The sequence below is a fragment of the Capra hircus genome, chromosome 11, assembly GCF_001704415.2.
Source record: "Capra hircus breed San Clemente chromosome 11, ASM170441v1, whole genome shotgun sequence".
Lineage (NCBI taxonomy): Eukaryota > Metazoa > Chordata > Mammalia > Artiodactyla > Bovidae > Capra > Capra hircus.
The window spans coordinates 100,390,369-100,408,533 of NC_030818.1; the positions used below are offsets into that span (position 1 = coordinate 100,390,369).

Below are 18,165 nucleotides of genomic sequence, written 5' to 3' on the forward strand. Positions count from 1 at the left end.
AACTATGTTTGATCAAGTCTCATACCTGCTAGATGCATTTAATGGACAGGAATACAATCATCAACCACAACATTTTTCCTAAGAGGAGAAAAATATGCTTTATGTATCATTTCCAGCAATGTGTTGTAATAAAAGTCATTGTATGTATACACACTTACACCAGACTTGCAGAAAAGACAGGTTTGCAGGGAAATGCTGATGAGGTTTTGTTTCTCTGTGCTCAGGTGTCTGTGCCTAGGTTTGCTGTCGGGATTGTAATAGGAAGAAATGGGGAAATGATCAAAAAGATCCAGAACGATGCCGGTGTGAGAATTCAGTTCAAACCAGGTTGGTTTTGATGATTCTCGAAATCTTCAGCATTATGAAGAAGTAAAGAACACCTCACAAAACAAGGTCTTTGTTTTGTTAGCCCACTGTGTGTTCTTTACTCTCTCTCTCACCTTTTCTCTCTTTAGCAACATTCTGTTAGCAGATTTCCAGTCCAGTTTCTCCTCCGGCCCTCATTTCTTTCTGTGGATTTGCTGGCAGGGTCATGCTTCATGTACCAGAACACACTAGCCCAGGAGTGTCCAGGCCTTTTTCTTTTTTTTCTTTAGATCAGTAAAAGTTAAGGGAGTAGGGTTCAATATTAGCATTTCCAGCTTTTAATTTGCTAATTAAAGATTTAAGAGCAAACACCTTATTTTTTATTTCATAAAATTAAAGATAAAACCATTAAAAAAAAAATCTTGTCCTTCCCTGGTGGTCTAGTGGTTAAGGTTCTGTGCAGGAGGTCCCAGGTTCTATCCCTGGTCAGGGAACTAAGATCACACAAAGCACCGTGGCGTGGCCAAAAAAAAATCTTAAGGACAGTTCTTTAAGTGTTACAAATTTACTTTTATGAGCAAAATTATCTACAGTGTCTTTATTTTCCTCATCTCTCTGAAAACGAGAAAACATGATAGACATACTTGGAAAATACGGCCATAGCTCAGGTCTGTTTTCAAGTTTAGTTTCTGTAATTTTTTTTTTTTTTTTAACATTTATTTATCTGGCTACGCTGTGTCTTAGTTGCGGCATGTGAGATCTAGTTCCCTGACCAGGGATCCGACCTGGGCCCTCCGCACTGGGGGCACGGAGCCCTGACCGCTGGACCACCAGGGAAGTTCTGTGATACCTCTTTTAAACGGCTGTAATTGCGTAATGAGGTTTGACAGAGACCGTGCAGAAAGATGTAGCCATGCATGTTTCCCTGCCTAAAATGTGTCCTAAATGTAGAGATGTGTTCTTATTACCCCTTCAGTGGTGGTAGGAACACTGACTGCAAATCAGATTGATGTTTGTTTCCTCCTGAAGCAGGGCTTTTCTTAATCCCATCTCTCCTGTCTTGTTCCGCAGATGACGGTATTAGTCCAGAGAGAGCTGCACAGGTGATGGGGCCCCCGGACCGATGCCAGCACGCAGCGCATGTCATCAGCGAGCTTATTCTCACAGCACAGGTGGGTCCGCCTCTCCAGAGTTCTCGTGTCTCACCCTGGAGAAGCACCCTGGAGCAGTCGCCTCCTCTCAAGTCCCATTTCTAAAAACCAGTACTCTCATCAGTTACCTCCCTCCAAGATTACAGCCAGCAGCTTCTCTCTGTCTGTCTTTTAACTGCCTTCATTTTATTTTTTCCCTGCCAGTTTATTATTATTATGCCTTTTTATTATTGCAGAATCTAGATTGTCTTCACAAAAGTAAGTTCCTGACTATTTAAGCCACTTGGAGGAGTCACAGTGCAGCCGGCCGGGTTTTGAACAGTCGGGCACACCTATTATAAAACAAGTCAAGTCTGCTCTTAGCAGGCACTTCGTGATCGGCCAGAATTTTAAAGCTGTCTTCAGGCACCAGAGTCCGCACTCACGTTCACATTTCTCTGGAATGAGAGCGGGCTCATGTGACACCTTCCCCCGCTGTGTAGCCCGTACTCCCCATTGCTCTGGGGAGCTACTGTAGCTGCTGGTCTGTTGTCATGTCATGTCTCCCAGGTTTGTAGGAAAAGTCAGAGCAGTAGGAGCTGAAGAAAGAAGTAAAAGGTTAGAAGCCATCATCCCAGCTCTACCATCTTTGATGTGGCCTTTGGCAACCTAGCCATTGAGCCCCTCTGGGCATAGTTTTCTCAGCAGCAAGCCAGGGAGGTTGTTTGTACCTGGTGGTACACCCCACATGATCCCCTGAGTCATCTGGGAGTGTACCTGTTGACGTTACAGATCCATGGACCACCACCTTCCCCACCGCCCCACCCCAGATTCCTGAATCAGAATATCCAGGAGTGGCTTGGGCTGCCCATAGTCCCCAGGCAGTTCTTAGGATGAGGCAGGTTCAGAGAAGAGTCACGGATTCCTGTCTGACATCCTTCTTCGTGGTAAGAACTGATGATCCCGGAACTGCAAAGCTGTGAGATGAGGAGACAGCCTTGTCTCCCAGAGCCCGAGGCATCCCCTTGTAGAAAGTCGGCTGAGTGTGTGATCTCATGTAGATCGCTAAATCACCTTGTTTGCTGGTCGTCTGTCGCTCATAAAAGCAGAGTGCAACAGGAGGCAGTCGTCAGCTCGGCTTCCTGCTGGTCTAGATTCCGGGTAGACATTCGGTTCACTCTTGGCCCACGGCAGCCGGTTCACTTACTCTGCGCTGTGTCACGAGTCTGTTGAGCTGCCCCTTCCCTGAAGGAGCTCTCAGCTCCACCGGGTTTGCCCTCAACATTGAAAAGATTTTCAGGGCTGCTGCTCCTGAGCGCCTCACAGAATAGAGGCCGGAATGGCTGCTTCGGCCTGGAGAGAAGGGGGTCTTCCTCTCTTGGCTGCCAGATGTGGGCCTTCTGTCTGCTGGGCGAACAGTGAGAACACATCGGAGGCCCCTCCAGCCCCAGACCACGGGCAGGTGTGCCTGGCTTCCCCTCCCTCTTTTGAGGAATGAGATAACCAGTTTTGGTTGATTTGCTTTTGTTTTTAACCCTTTTATTCCTCTTGCTGGTTGGATTGCAGGGTGCTGTGCTTTAGCCAACCCTTTTCGACCCCATGGACTGTAGCCCGCCAGGCTTCTCTGTCCATGGGGCTTTCCAGGCAAGAGTCCTGGAGTGGGTTGCCATTTCCTCCTCCAGGAAAGAAAGTGAAGTTGCTCAGTCATGTCCGACTCTTTGTGACCCCATGGACTGTAGCCTACCAGGCTTCTCTGTCCATGGGATTTTCCAGGCAAGAGTACTGGCATGGGTTGCCATTTCCTCCTCCAGAGGATCTTCCCGACCCAGGGATTGAACCAGCATCTCTTAGTTTTCCTGCATTAGCAGGCAGGTTCTTTACCACTAGCGCCAACTGGAATTGCAAGGTAGTCTGACTCTCAGAGCAGTGTCTGAATTGTTCTTTATAGCAAACCCTTGTCGGGGGAGGGCCTGAAGTCACCCTTGCCACTCACGTGTCACTTTCAAAAGCCCATACGTAGCTCTTCAGGCTTCTGGTAGGCTCAGCACTGAGAAAACCAGCTCCTGATACCTGTAGACTGGGGCCCAGTGACTAAAACTCTCAGATCAGGGCACTGGGCTTCAGACCTCAGGCTTTCTACCTGACTGCCTGGTTTAGCTGGGTGTGTTGGTGCTGTTTATGTAACCACGTGATTTGTCTGCGCACGTCTCCTCGAATGTTCCTGTGATTTGTGTTAATCCTGGTTTTAAAGGAGCACGTCAGAATCTGAAATGTGGGAGAGGTGCTCGGGTCCTGACGTGTGGCTTTGATCGTGTCCTGTCGCTCAGCCTCCTTCCCAGAGAGGGAAACTCGTGCTGGAGGCAGCGGGGAAGCACCACTTGAGCTCCGCTTCCTTCCAGGAGAGAGACGGCTTCGGAGGCCTGGCGGCGGCCCGGGGCAGAGGCCGCGGCCGCAGCGACTGGAGCGGGGGCACCCCCGGCGGCGCCCAGGAGGTGACCTACACTGTGCCAGCTGACAAGTGCGGCCTCGTCATCGGCAAAGGTAAGCGGTGCTGCGCTGCTCAGCCTGAAGGCAGACAGGCCGCACGTCCAGTGCCTCCGAAGCACGAGGTTCACGCCATTTTCTACCCTTGACCAAAGGGGCCAGGTGCGAGGCTTCCGCTGCCTTCCAAGGCACCCTCCTTGCCTGGGCCTTCTCATGAACGGGGCAGAGCGAGTACTTCATCACCACGTGGAAACAGATGTTGTATAAGGGAGACCAGCTACTTGCTGAAGCAGCCTGGGTTGTTGGAAAGGCACAGGTGAGGGGCCCCTGACTGTTTGTCAGTGGACTGATTGGGGATTAACTCACTTGCAAGGAACTTGAAGGAACCATTCAGATCATTTCTTCCAAGAAGATTGCTTTCTGACAAGTGCGTCACTTTTTGCCTTACTGGATTTGGGTTTTTGGTCTGTATTGACGCAACATGTGAAAATGGCTTTTATCTTTTCAGTATGTTTACCATGAGTAACAGACACCCTGTGGAGGGAAATAAAAATTGGTTTGTTAGTTGTTTCTAGGCATTTTAGAGAACATTAGGTAAGAAGCCCTTGTTACTGGCTAATGTGGCTACTGCTTCAGTGAAAAGCAAGGGAGAGAGCAGGCCGGGCTCTGGGCCATCTGAGCTGGCCCGGCAAGAAAGGCTGCTGAGAGCAGGTCCGGGCCTCTGAGGCAGTAGGCCCGGCTTCTCTGCCCTCTAGGCAGAGCCCCTGAGCTGGTAGGAAACTCCTGTTCAGCACTGGGTGTTCTGTTTGCTTCTCAGTTCATTTCTTTTGTACGTATCTGACAACATATGGAAAATATAAAAACCATTTTCTCCCAGAGTTTCCCCAATTTCTGTGATCACCAGGCATCTTCTAGCCGTTGGAGGGGTGCTGGCATCCCACAGAACACGGCCCAGGGACATCTTCACCCCCAGAAAGCCGAGGCTGCCGAGGCTAGTGCCCCCGAGCTGGCCTTCGGTCGTCTCCCAGAGTCCGTTCTGGGCCCTGCTCTCAGACACTGTGTGTTTTATGCCCTTTTAAAACGCTTTATCTCCTGTATCTGTGCTGTCTCTTGGTTATTAACCTCTCAGAGGTGGGAGGAATGACGTGAGTTTGTTCTGATTTTCTGGCAGGGCATATTCATGCTGGGAGGTGTTCAGTGGACATTGTTAGCTGCCCAAATGCTGCGATCATTCAGACATGTGACCCAGACCGTCAGCTGGCCTACTGCCATGACATTAAATCCAGCTGACGCCTTGGAGTTCGAGAGTCAGATCTCGGTTTTTCTGTGCTTTTGGAGAACAGTCATGTCAGTGAAGGTTTCATGGGAAGTGTCTTCTCCAGAGCTGGCGGAGCCTTGCTCTTGGTGCTGTGACAGTTGCTTGTAGTCGGTGATGCCTCAGCGCTCACAGGACAGCCTGTCTGTCCTCTGTAAGGTCCTCCTGAGTGGTCCCCAGAGGAGGGAGGCGGCAGAATGCAGCAGTCGCAGATGCTGTGTCCTACCGCTCCAGGAGCAGCCTCAGGAAGCCAGGATGTATTTCGCTGGGGCAATAGCTGGTGTCTTTCTATAACTCCCTCCCCACAAGGGCTGGGTCTGAGGTCTTCCTGTTTCCTTGGGAAAGGTGCTGGGGTGAGGGGCGCCACCCGCAGGCAGGCCTGCTCCCACCCCCCCACCCCCCACCCCCCCACTACAGCCCTTGGACAGACGCTGCGCCTCCCTGGGCCCCTGCTGGATTTCCATGATAAATACAGCAATGGTGACAGATAGTGTGGCCAGCCCTGCTCTTGTCAGCCAGGCCTTTTAGCAGGTTTGATTAATTGCTTTACGATTTCACGTCCGGCCGGGGGGCCACTGGTGGGTCGCTTCTGCCCCCCATCAGGTGGAAGAATGGAGCAGGCTGCTGAATGTGCCTGGAGACAGCCACCATGTGCCAAGCTGGTGACCTCATTTTGCAGGAAGATGAACTTAAATTAACTCCTTCCGGCCCCTTGCAGTTTTTCGGTGCCTCCTCACTGTATTAGCATGCGCCCGGCGCCTCAGGGAAGAGTCTGGGGCTGCAGGCCCGAGTGCCTGACCTGAAGGAGGGGGCTGCTGGCTGGGCCTGCGAGTTCTCAGTCCCAGGCATGCATGCCCTTTCGTGCTCTTGGCTCCGGGACCAAGCGGTCTGGGCAGAAGTGGGATGTGCAGTGAAAGGGTCTCCCACCTATTCTTAGCTCTTCGTCAGTCCCCCCAAACGCTCTTGCTTAGGAGCGAAGCTGCTTACCTTTCATGATGCAGAGAAGAAAATTCACAACCTGTGGGTAAAGGTTAGTAGTTTGGGGGCCGGGAGGGGCTTGTACCGACCCGGAAGTAGAGCGAAGCTGCTGAAGACTACGACTTTTCTCGCACTGGTTAGCGCTGCCCCCAGGACCATGTGTTTGCTCGAGGCAGAAAATGCAGGGACGCTGTCCTTACACTGTAGCAGATCTTCAAGAAAACCATCCATTCAGCCTTTGGGTCAGCTGGGCTTCTCTTTTTATGAATTTCCTTTTAAATTGAGCACCACCCTAAATCCAGCTAGCATCCTGCCCAAACTGATGCTGAGCCAGGCTTTCCTGAATGCCCACAGCCGCCTGGTTTCCTTCCTGTGATGCCAAGGGCCGCTCACGCTGCCTTCAGGGAGAACGGCCAGACCCAGGCCCCATCTTGGCTCCCAGGCCCTCGGAGACTCCCCTGGTGCTTTCAGGATGAGATGAGACAAGGTGCAGGCCGTGCCTGTCGATGGGGCCCCTTACTCACCTTCGCCTTGATCCTTTGTGTACATGTGGGTTTCCAGCCATGCGGGTGAGGGGCAGGCGGGTGAGGGGCAGGCTGGGGAGTGAAGGATTGTGGACACATTAGTATGAAATGACAGTTGGAGGTTAGTTTTGACTCTGGGTGGGGAGGGGTGACACAGAGACTGGCCTCTAGCCTTCGCTTTGATCCTCTGAGGCTCCCTGGTACCCTACTCCAGATTTTATACAGACTGTTCTCCAGTTTTATAAAATCCTGTGCTCCAAATTCTCCTTGTATTCTGGCTTTACCCCACCCCAAAGAGCAGAGCGGATCTGTAAGTTCTGTGAAATTTGAAAAGAAGAATCAAACCATTGTTACCCCGGTGGAGCTTTTGTTACGCAAATTTCATTAAGAGACTGGGACTCTCCCAGATTTTCAAAGAGTCCAACTACATTTTCATTAGCCCCGCTCCACCCAGGCCTCTGTGACCCCCATCCTCAGCCTGCTTCTCTGTCTAGACCCACCCCCGCCCCCGGGGAACACAGAGATTTGAGAAGCGACAGGACGGGGAATTAAAGGCCGGATGGGCTCTGGGTGTCGCTGGGCCTGTGGCCGTCTGTTTGACCTGTGGAGGGAGGGGACCAGCTGTGCGGTGACCCCCCCGCCCCCCGCTGGGGCCGTAGGCCCCCATTGTGCCAGGGAGGGGCCACCGGCTCGCCATCCTTGAGCGGAGAAGGAGGGAGCGCCTTCCCCAGCTGAGCTCACTGTGTGTAAATCTGCAGTCCAGGGCGCCTCAGCCCAGGACAGAGACAGGGACCAGTGGCTGCTCCATGGGCTCCATGCCTCAGCCTGGCTCAGAAAGCAAGACCGGCTTCACCACAGAAGTCTGGTTTCACAGGTGAGACAGCCCTAGTTTTGACTAGAACCATTCTCAAGCATAAGTGGACAGGACTTGTCAACTCTTAGGACTAGCGCTGGTGGGCGGAAAGCTCCCCCTCCTCCTCTGTGAGCTCCAAGCTTGGGGTTTGCCGCAGTCGCTGCTTACCCTTGTGTCTGTCCTGCCACCCACAGGGGGCGAGAACATCAAGAGCATAAACCAGCAGTCGGGAGCGCACGTGGAGCTTCAGCGGAACCCCCCTCCCAGCACCGACCCCAACCTGCGGATATTCACCATCCGGGGGCTCCCTCCGCAGATCGAGGTGGCCAGACACCTCATAGATGAGAAAGTTGGCGTACGTACGCGTGCCCTGCCGCCCGGCTCGGGAGTCGCGGGGGTTTCTTTTGTCTGTCCGAGGTACCTGCTTCCCCCCAGAACCTCACACTTCCTGGGCCTCTGGGTCCTCCTGTGACGCAAGGGCCGCAGCCCCCTCCCCCTGTGCCGAGGGGCAAGGTCATGGTGCAGGGACACGGGCCAGGCCCAGACGCGCAAGGTGCCCCTGGCCACCGCTGCTCGGCCGAGCCGTGGCCCCGCAGGCTAGAGGAGCAGCCAGGCGGCAGCCTCCCCCAGCTCTGCCCCTGGACCCCCACGGGCCTCACCCTGGTGGCCAGCCCCTCAGGCAGCGTTCATTGACTCTGGCTTTAGTTTCAGGCGCCTCAAAGCAGATAAAGAAAGGGAGTGTTGATGGAGGACAGATGGGCCACTGCTCACCTCAGAGGGGCCGTAGAGTGGCAGAGAGAGCCGTGGGCCAGCCTAAGTTGACGGGAGAGTCCAGCAGGTTGGTCCCTCCCCCAGGGCGGCACGCCAGGGCAGGCGCGGTGGTGCAGGACTGGCGGCGTGGCGCATCGCCACCCAGGGGCAGCAGCCGCCCCGCAGTCAGGCCCTTCCGCGGGGAAGGAAGGCTAGTGAGTGCCGCAGGGTGCCTTTACCCCACGAGTCTCTGTCTCCCCGGAGGCTGTGGTTCGTCCCGGGGCGGGCCTGGGCAGAGGGCACCGGTGCAGCTGGCGGGCAGTGAGAGTTCCCTCTGTGCCCTCACAGGGGACCAGTCTCGGAGCTCCTGGACCCTTTGGACAGAGTCCCTTCAGCCAGCCGCCTGCCGCACCTCATCAAAAGTGAGTCTTCTGCACCTGTGTGGACTGCGAGACTTCCCTGCCCACCTAGGAGGCCCTCCTTTGCAGCTATTCTGGGGATGCCAGCCAGAAGCCCGGGGTGTGGGCAGGACCCATCCCCGTCATCCCTCTGGCCTGTCCATGGCTCACTGACCAGCGCTGGGCTGAGAGCCTGCCCAGAGGGCAGAGGGTCCCCTGGCCCGCCAGCATCCCCAGGGAGGGCTTCCCGCCCTGGGCTGGGTTGGGGAAGGGAGTCTCTTGTGAAAGCCCTTCCTGTGTTGGGTCTTCAGCTCTTGTCTTTATTTTTCCCACTTTCTTTCAGCACCTTTCCTCCAAGGAGCTCAGGGTGCTTCCCAAACATTGCTGCTAAAGTGAACGGAAACCCCCATAGCGCCCCTGTGAGGTGGGTGGCCTGCCTTCACTCTGCACACTGGCTTCTCGGGAGACCTTGGTGCTGGGGGTGGGGGGGGATGACTCTGGTGGGGAGGGGGTGGGGGATGACTCTGGTGGGGAGGGGGTGTGCCCTGGCCTGGAATGAATCGCCCTTGTCCTCCGCAGTGGTCCTCCCGCCTTTCTGACCCAGGGCTGGGGCAGCACCTACCAGGCGTGGCAGCAGCCCACACAGCAGGTTCCAAGTAAGTGATTCGGGAGGAGGCAGGACCGCCCCCCACCCCCCAGACAGGCCTCCTGGGGCTTGGGGCACGTCTCCAGCTCGGGGGGACCTGGGCCTGAGGACTCCTCAAACCTTTCTGTCCCACCAGCCCCGTCCTCCTCAGGGCTGCAGCCTTCACTCCTGTTCCCTGCCGAGGGTCTGAGAGGCCTGCGGTTTGGCCTGAGTGCCCCCGCCCCGCACCCCACCCGCCCAACCCTGGGTGCCCACCCTCTCTCTCCCTCTGGTCTCCACGCGGCTTGGCCTGAGTGCCCCCGCCCCACACCCCACCCGCCCCACACTGGGTGCCCACCCGCTCTCCCGCTCTGGTCGGCAGCTTGGCCTGAGTGCCCCCGCCCCACACTGGGTGCCCACCCGCTCTCCTGCTCTGGTCTCCAGGCGGCTTGGCCTGAGTGCCCCCACCCCGCACCCCACCTCCCCTGCACTGGGTGCCCACCTGCTCTCCCCCTCTGGTCTCCAGGCGGCCTCCTCCCTGTCTTCTTTTCTGGCAACATCTTAGGAAGGGACTCTTTCTATCTCCTGAACTTTCAGAAAACACAGTTAGAAAATTTGTTCTCTTAAGAAAACTGATTGTAAAAGAGAAAGAGGTTGCTGGAGTCACACCCACACCCTCTCTCTAGCCTCCCATCAGCTTCAGGGACTCATTCTTGAGTTCTGTCGCTGGTAAAGCTTATTTTTCATAGGCTTCCCCCATACCACCACCACCTCCCCCCCGCCCCCGCAAAAAAGAGCCAAAAGCCCCACGAAATTGCTTACCTTAGGTTCTTTTGTTTTCGGACATCTGAAGGGCCAGCCTGGTGATGTTTGGAAAGCGCTCTTCAGCGCCTTGGCAGGCTTCCCTCGGTGCCAGACCACTGGACACGCTGCAGCTTTGCTCTCAGGGGCTGGGCCCGGGGTTCCCCCCACCCCCCAGCAGAGCGCTGGCTGTGAGCCCTGCCCCAGGCACCTGTCAGATCCATAGCTGGAGAAGCACCCAGGAGTCCGGAGCCTGGCTGGATGGCCTTAGGCGTGTACCCCCTTCTCTGGGGCTCCGTTTCTTTTGTCAGTGAAATGAAGGATTTGGATTTGATTTTTAAAGTACGTGTGATCTCTGACACTGCATGGCTGTGTTTTTTACCTTCTCTTCCCTGGCATTTTCTTAACAAAACGTTTTACACGTGCAGAATATCCTTAAGAACTCCACCACGAACACCTTCACACCACCCAGGTTCTTCCTCCCCATTGCGCAGTGCTAGCTCTCCCCGCAGCCCGGCACACCTCCTTTCCTCCTATTCCACCAGAAGGCACCCCCAGCGTGGGAAGCAGCCTGGGTCAGGGCTCTCCCATGCCCATCACCCAGGACAGAGAACTGGGGAGGAGCCCCTGACTGGTGAAGCTCTCCCCTAAAGCTGCAGGGTTCACGTGCGTCTCTGAGGGCCTGGGGGTTCCTGCAGAGCCCACCCTGCTGCTGCCCCAGGCCCAGGTGGGTAAGGAGTCAGCAGAGGCACGTGGGCTGGGGAAGCGGAGCGCAGCTCGTCCTGGTTCTTCACCAGCTTCATCTGTGCTGTCGCTTGGTTTACTCGGGAATTGAGAATTGATTTTGGTCCGTGAAATCTTGTTGAGAAGAAAAACCCCGTTGCCCACGCCCTCCATGTCTGAGCAGGGTGCTCCCTCTGCCCCGTTCCTCATGCCTGGCCTTCTCCGATCGACAGCCTCCTGTCATCAGCGTCCAGGTCCGAGTCTGGTCCTGTCATGGTGGTCCTGCCCCGGTAGGGAGGGGGTTCTTTCCCCAACCCTGTGCCCCTCTCAGTCCTCAGTAAATTAACTCTTGGGGAAAGCATTTGACCATGAAACCTGATTTTGAGTATGTCCTTCCTGCCTGAGGATGAGATGGTTGGGTGGCATCACTGACTCAGTGGACATGAGTTGGAGCAAGCTCCAGGAGTTGATGATGAACAGGGAAGCCTGGTGTGCTGCACTCCATGGGGTCGCAAAGAGTCGGACACGCCTGAGCGACTGAACTGAGCTTCCCACCTGCTGCAGGCGGTGATTCTAACCGAAGGAAGGACATTGGTGGGGCCTTCACAGGGGGACACACAGGCCAGCCCTCAGCAGAAGAAAGGTCCCACCTTGTCTGTGGTCAAGTCTAGTAACCGCCGCCCCCCCTACCGCCCGATGCCCCAGACTGACTGCTGCTGCTCTGCACCTCCCACCCCAGCCTTTCCGCACCCAGTAATTCAGAGAGGAGGGCAGGGGCCACCCCACACACGTCCTCTACCCGCCAGCCCACCCTGGACAGCGCGAGGCTGGGTGGGGGTCAGGTGTACATTTTGGCGTCAGTCCCTCGCTGCATGTACTTCGTCTTGTCATCTTGAGCACAGTTTCTGGAACTTTCCCTATGTGTCTCCTGTAATTTTCTCCTTGTCCAGAGGCAGCCATCAGTCTTTGAATAGAAGGGGCAGCGCAGGGGAGTAGTCAGTGCCGTTTGGACTCTCTGTCCATCTGAGGGCCAATCCAGGGAGCTGCAGACAGCGCTCGGGGCCTCAGGCTCTGGCCTTGGAAGCCCAGGTCTCTGACCCAAGGGAGTCAAGGCCGCTCCTGCTGCTTGCCCCAGCCTCATGGGGCTCAGTGGCATCCGCCCCCGCTGGCCTGGGGGGCCCTGCCACGGGTGGGCCTGAGCCGGCCTGCCTCCTGCCTCCCAGGCCAGTGAGTGAGTGCGGAGAGCAGGGCCCGGAGCCCTGACTGCCTCTGTGTTCTCCGCGCAGGCCAGCAGAGCCAGCCGCAGAGCAGCCAGCCTGACTACAGCAAGGCCTGGGAGGACTACTACAAGAAGCAGAGTGAGTGCTTCAGCCTCTGCACAGGGAGGGGCCCGGAGCCCGTGGCCCTGTCACCTTTGCCGCGTGCCCTGTGTGCGTCCATCTGGGCATCTACCTTTGTCTGCTCCACCCACCCCAACCCTGTCAGCGAGACGCGCGGGCGTCCTTTGCCTTCCTCCCCTCCTCGATTTTCCCTTCCGGGCTCCACACGGGGCGAGCCCCAGCCCGGGCTGTCCACGTGAGAACCCTTGGTTAGACCCAGACCGGCCGGGGGCTGTTGGCTGTTGGCCGCCTTGCCCCCGGCTGCTGCCCGGCTCTCCCCGGCCATCGCGGGCAGGTGAGACGGGGAGGAGGGAGACTCAGGCTGCGAGAGGGACTGAGGCCGCGGGAGACTCTGAGGCTTTTCTTCCAAAGTAAGCTCTTCGCTGTGCCAGTTTTCTCCACTAAGCCAGTTTTTTTAAAAAGAGGAGAAAACTTCATAACGGCAACCCCCCAAAAAAACCTGCCGCAAGTGAATCATTTAAGGTGAGTCCTGAGCCCTCTGTGCGCATCCCACAGTGCTGGGCCAGCACGCTTAGGTGTGGCCAGAAGAGGCATCTCGTGTCTTGAGTCTGAAGGGTGTCACTTGCTCTGAAGAGCGTGGGTCAGACACTTGTCAGAGAAGCAGCCATCCTGTGTTTGCGATCGTTACCAGGTCCATAGCCCTTCTAGGGCCGGGGCCTGGTCAGCGGGGTCACCGTCGCCCGGAGCAGCCAAACCCCCCCAACCCCCACGGTCCAGATTCTGGACCCCCCTGGGCTGCGATGCCCTGTGCAGGCGCGCGTACACACCCCCACCGAGGCACCCACTCCTCGCCCTCCCTCCTCCCACTCTGGCCCCGGGCACTGGCAGGGAGCTGGCTGGACAGACAGATGGACGCCGAGGACGTGGCTGATGACAGAAGCAGACTGTAGGTGTGGTCGGGGCCCAGGCGAGGGAGCGCTGACAGCCGTGCTTGGGCAGGCCACATCTGCCCAGACAGTGTGGGCACCAGGCGCTTGGTCCAGGCGCCCCCTGGGAAGCCTCCCAAGAGGCTCTGGGAAGGGGTCCCTGCAGACTGACCATGCCCTTCCCCTCCCAGTAACTGGCGCTCTGCTTTGCCCGTCAGGTCACGCCGCCAGCGCCGCGCCCCAGGCCAGCACCCCGCCGGACTACACCATGGCCTGGGCGGAGTACTACCGGCAGCAGGTTGCCTTCTACGGGCAGACGCTAGGGCAGGCGCAGGCCCCCAGCCAGGTCTGTAGCCGATCACCCACAACGCCGGGACCGCCCCGGCCTCTGCTCCCCCTCCCTAAGCCTTCTGCGTGTGCATGACCCCGGCCCAAGCAGTACAGAGCCACCACCCTGGCCCCCTCCTCGCCCCTGCTGGAACAAACTGGAGCCTCTTAGGGAAACAATAGGTTAGGCAGACCGCCGAGCTGAGCGGCCTCGGTGTCTTCCTCTGGACCCAGGCTCCCAGTTGTAAGTGAGCATGCCAGGCTGAGCTGGCCCCGGGCAAGCGTGGCACTGCCCCTGGGGACTGTGGTGGCCACTGCCCAGTGCTGTTCTTGAAGAGGGTGGGGTGGCCAGGCTGTCACGCTCATCCCCAGTCAGCAGTGAAGGGCAGCAGGCGGAGGGCGAGTGCCCCCTTCAAAGGCCGGAAACCAGAGGGCTCTGTCCAGAAACAGTTTTCTTCCAAATGTGGGGAAGACAGGGGACCAAGGACTCCCACAAGCTGATGCCAGTCAGGTCCCTGTGGACAGTCCCTTGGTGACCACAGGCCCTGAACCCCCAGACCAGTCTGCCGTCTCACTGGGAAGCTGGGCCCTGTGGGGACAGGAGTTGAGCGGGGGCGGCAGTAGGTGACCGAGGAGGAGTGTCACTCGCTCACTCCCCTCTCCCCGCCCGGATCCCCTGTGGAAGGAGGCGCCTGAGGCTTCCTGTGTGAGAGCTTGTCTGGGCCAGATCCCTGGGTGCGAGGCCGGGAAGGCACTTAGACATTGGTGTTCACGCGGGTGTGTGTGTGTGTGTGTGCACGCCCAAGCACACGTGTGCCAGCGTCCGTTACCTCCATGCAGACAGAGCCCCAGACAGCACACCAGCACCTGAGACTGCCCTCAGACTAACCTGTCTCCCCCTTCCTTCCACAGGAACAGTAGGACCGAGACCCGTGGCTCCCCTCCCCTCAAAAGCATTGTGAGCAAAAACCTATTTGTAACAGAGGTTTTTAGATTTGCAAACCCTTTGATGAAGAACCTTTGTTTTGTTCTGTGAAACACTATATTTAGATTAACAGAATTTTTCTAAAAATCGGGAGAATTAGTTACTAAAAATTGCTGACAATTTTTGTTTCATTATTTTTGTTCGTTACTTCAAATGTATAAGCTCTGGGAATCTTTTTGGAGCAATACCTGCAAATTCTGGCCCCAGAATGTGCCTCAGAGCAGTGACATTTCAACATGGTGTGTTCTGTTTTCGTTTTGTTCGTGTGTCTTTTTATTTACAGTTTTTTCTGTTGCAACAGAAAAAAGTGGCTTGGAAGTCTTAGGTGGTGTGTAACAAATTCTTTAAAAAAATTTTTAAACAGTATTTAAATATTCTTAAATGTGTAAATTCATTAAATGTTTTACTTCTAATTTCTTGTATCTTGGCTGTCTGGTTTTATTGCATTTTTTAAAAAACTGAACTATTATGTATTGTAATTAATTATGTGCATTCTGAATTGAGACAGATAATTGTATTGCTGTCCAACAGGGATCGGGAGGGGGCATTTTTTAGGGTTTGTATAATTTCTAGAGTTCTAAAGGGGTTAATAATATAAAAATGTTGTTGTGTGTTTAGCAGACGTCTTTTCACGTCTCCATTATCTACCGGTTGCAATTGTGTATCTAAGACCTCCAAGCTTGTTTTAAAAACAAAACAAAAAGCCTTTCTCTATTCTCTCAGAAATATAAATACTGTTATTTTTAATATTAAAAATAAATTCAATATAACTTTTAACAAACACTGTGGAACATTAAACCGCATAAAAATGTAGTAACTATTTTTTAATTCCAAGGTGTTTTTTGCTTTTTTCTTTTAAATATTTTCTTAATATTTGTCAAATTAACTAGATGAATAAATAAATCTAGCATTAACTGCAATATGAATTAAATAATTTTGGTTTAATAAAAGGGATAATATGATTTCCAATGTTTACTGTAGTGTATCTTGTACAGGTAACATGTATTTTTAAAGGAAAGAAAAACGGAATTGAAGCTATTTTTTTTCTTGCATTTTTCAGTTGACCTGGGGGACATTCCGTTTGAGATGTACTGAAGTTACAGTGTCTGGGGGGTTTTCTCCTTTTTTTTCCTTATAATGCTTGAAATGTCTAACTATTAAAAAAGGCAATTGGAAAATGTTATGCATGTGTTTATTTGTTGTTTTTTTTTTAAAGACGTGTTCTTTTTATTTGACTGACAATTCATTTTACACTCTACATAATAAAATTTCCACAAGACATCTTGTGGGCAAAGTATTTTTCGGTCTGTTTGCTTCCGGTCTTCTTGTTCCTCCCGTGGCCCCTGCCTGCCACCCGCCCCCGCCCACCCCTCCAAAGAAAGGCAAGGCTTCTCAGCCCGTCACCGTGTGCTGCGTGGCTGCGTGGCGGAGCTGATTGGGCACAGCCTGCATTTGCAACTCCTTCGTTAAGCTAATTTTAGCTTAATGGCTGTGCATCATCTGACAGTTTTGACTTTAGAGCCTGGGTTACCATCAGCCCCTCTTACCTGTCACATCTACACATCTCTCTCGATGTGGGTGTGACACCAAGAAGTCAGTAACGGGTCTCCTTGCTGTCATCATAAGTGGAGCCGAAAGATTCACAGAGGGCAGTCGATCCGGGGGTGGGGGGGGCAGGGTCCACCCACGTCCCCGCGCCTGAGTCAGCTCCCTCCCGCCCACCTCCCCACACACCCCTGGGAAATCGGAACCTAAACGGGGGCAGCCTGGACGTGGCCCGGTGCATCGTCTCATCGGCCGCCCCGCTGGTTCCTTCCACAGCCCGGGGTCCACCCGTTCCATGGATGGGTGCTGTTTTCTCTCAGCCCCACCAGTGGTGGGACCTGGGCAGCTGGGAGAGCTGGAAAGTGCCGGCAAACATGCTCGTTCCGTTTCAGTGTTTTTATGAAGGAGGCAAAAAGGGGTGCCCTTACCCACGGGTTGAAGCCAGGGAGGGTCCTGTGGATTCAGGATACGGGCACGCTGTGGGCCCTGGACTGGAGGGTTTTTGAGGGGGTAAGGAGATGGGCCTTTAACTCTTTTTCTTGCTTCCTTTCCCGTTGGTGGAAGTGACCAGAGCTCACTTTGAACCGAGCTCTCCCCTTGACTCTGAACTCGCCTCCCTCTGCTGTGAGCCATGCGCGTGAGGCACCTCTTCCTTTAGACACAGGGCTGCAAGGAGGACCCTGTTTAGAACCTCCTTATGGCTCATTCTCATGGCGTGTGACTCCCGTTCTGGTCCCTTTTCTTCTCTCTACCCCAGGCTCTTAAGAGGAGGGGGGAAAAAAGCATCTGTGGCTCCTTTAGGCCAACAAGGGGTGTGGAGAGCCGCCCATCTGTAGCCATTCTGAGGCCTGTTGAGAGCCGGAAGACAAAAAGGAGACGTGGCATCTCTGACTACACCTCTAGAGAATCGACTTTGACGTTGAGAAATTGAATAGTAAAAGCCACTTGGAAAGAAGGAGGGGGTCACGCCAGAGAAGGGCATAAACGCTGATGGTGGGAATGGGGTTTAGGGAGACGGCATTATAGAGAAGACTTCCTTCTAATTCATCTTCCAAGCTCCGTGCCAAAACAGCATTTGGCATGGTTCACAGGGAGCGATTGTGTGATAATGAACCCTAAGGTGTCCCTTAATTGAAGACTGAGCATTGCGGTTTGTGCCAAGAGTCATAAATGGCGCAGGCTTGCGGGAGGATGCATTTTCTTAAATGTATCGGTAAGTACAGATTAGCGCTTGTCCCCAGTGAAATGCCCATACTATAAATTATGGAAATCTCTCTCTCTCTCTGATGCAACCTTTTATTGAGGGGGGTTGGGGTGCAGTACAGCGGGAGGAGGGGGGAAAGTTTGCAAGCATATGAAATTTGGCCTCTCATTAACATGGCGCCCACGGAAGATGGTTTTCATCAGCAGTCTGGTGTCCTGGAAGGCTAAAGTGCTTGAAATGTACCAAGTTCAGCGATTGTGTTCCATTAAGAAAGCTGCATGGTCATCACGGGAAGGACAGTCTGTGTGTTGGGGGAGGCGGCGGAGGCGGGGCAGGGGCCCAGGCTGTCTGCAGAACTCTCTCCTCACCTCCGTCCTCCATCACACGAGCAAGCCTAGTCTCTGCCAGCCGCCTAAGCTCGGGTTCCAAGGACCCAGCCAGCCTGTTCCCCATCCACCCAAGAGTTTGGGCTCGGGGTGGTGAGTCCTCCAGCCAGGGTGCCTCCATCAATACCCCTGGTCTCAGGTAGGAGGCGTCCCTCTCCAGGGGTGATCATCTGTGACATCCTCACGCAGTCAGGGTGGCTGGGGTACCGACAGCGTGGTGCAGGGCTTGGTCCACGATGGAGTCTGGAAGCCACGGAGCCTCTGCTTCTGGCTGGCTACAGCAGCACTGTTTCCTGAGCCCACGTCTGGCCCGCTGGGACCCAGCTGGGGTTTTTTAAGATGGGCTAATGCAAATGGTCTTGATAGACTTTTCGAGATTAATGGCCAGAAAGTGGACTGACACTCAATTCCGCAGGGGGTGCTGGTCTGGGTCCACATCTTGGATGGGTGGAAGGGCAAGTGAAGACAGCCGTGAAACAATGGGAATCTTTGCTGGCCTTTGTCTTGAGGGCCTGTGAGTAGCATCTCCCAAGAAGGTTCTGGCCCTTTTCAGGCATTTCCTCTG

The 18,165-nt window shown here is 54.7% G+C and overlaps 1 protein-coding gene across 4 annotated transcripts in view; it reads left to right on the top strand.

Moving 5' to 3' along the window:
• The window catches only part of FUBP3 (far upstream element binding protein 3), a 47,773-nt gene extending 32,011 nt beyond the window's left edge, over nt 1-15,762 (top strand). For 3 of the 4 annotated variants that reach the window (XM_018055983.1, XM_018055987.1, XM_018055984.1), the window contains 10 exons: nt 225-327; nt 1,378-1,478; nt 3,836-3,977; nt 7,785-7,945; nt 8,689-8,762; nt 9,082-9,162; nt 9,318-9,394; nt 12,174-12,245; nt 13,372-13,499; nt 14,393-15,762. In XM_018055983.1, coding sequence (XP_017911472.1) covers nt 225-327; nt 1,378-1,478; nt 3,836-3,977; nt 7,785-7,945; nt 8,689-8,762; nt 9,082-9,162; nt 9,318-9,394; nt 12,174-12,245; nt 13,372-13,499; nt 14,393-14,401 — 948 coding nt within the window. In that variant the 3' untranslated portion in view covers nt 14,402-15,762. The other variant, XM_018055985.1, reaches the window with a different exon arrangement.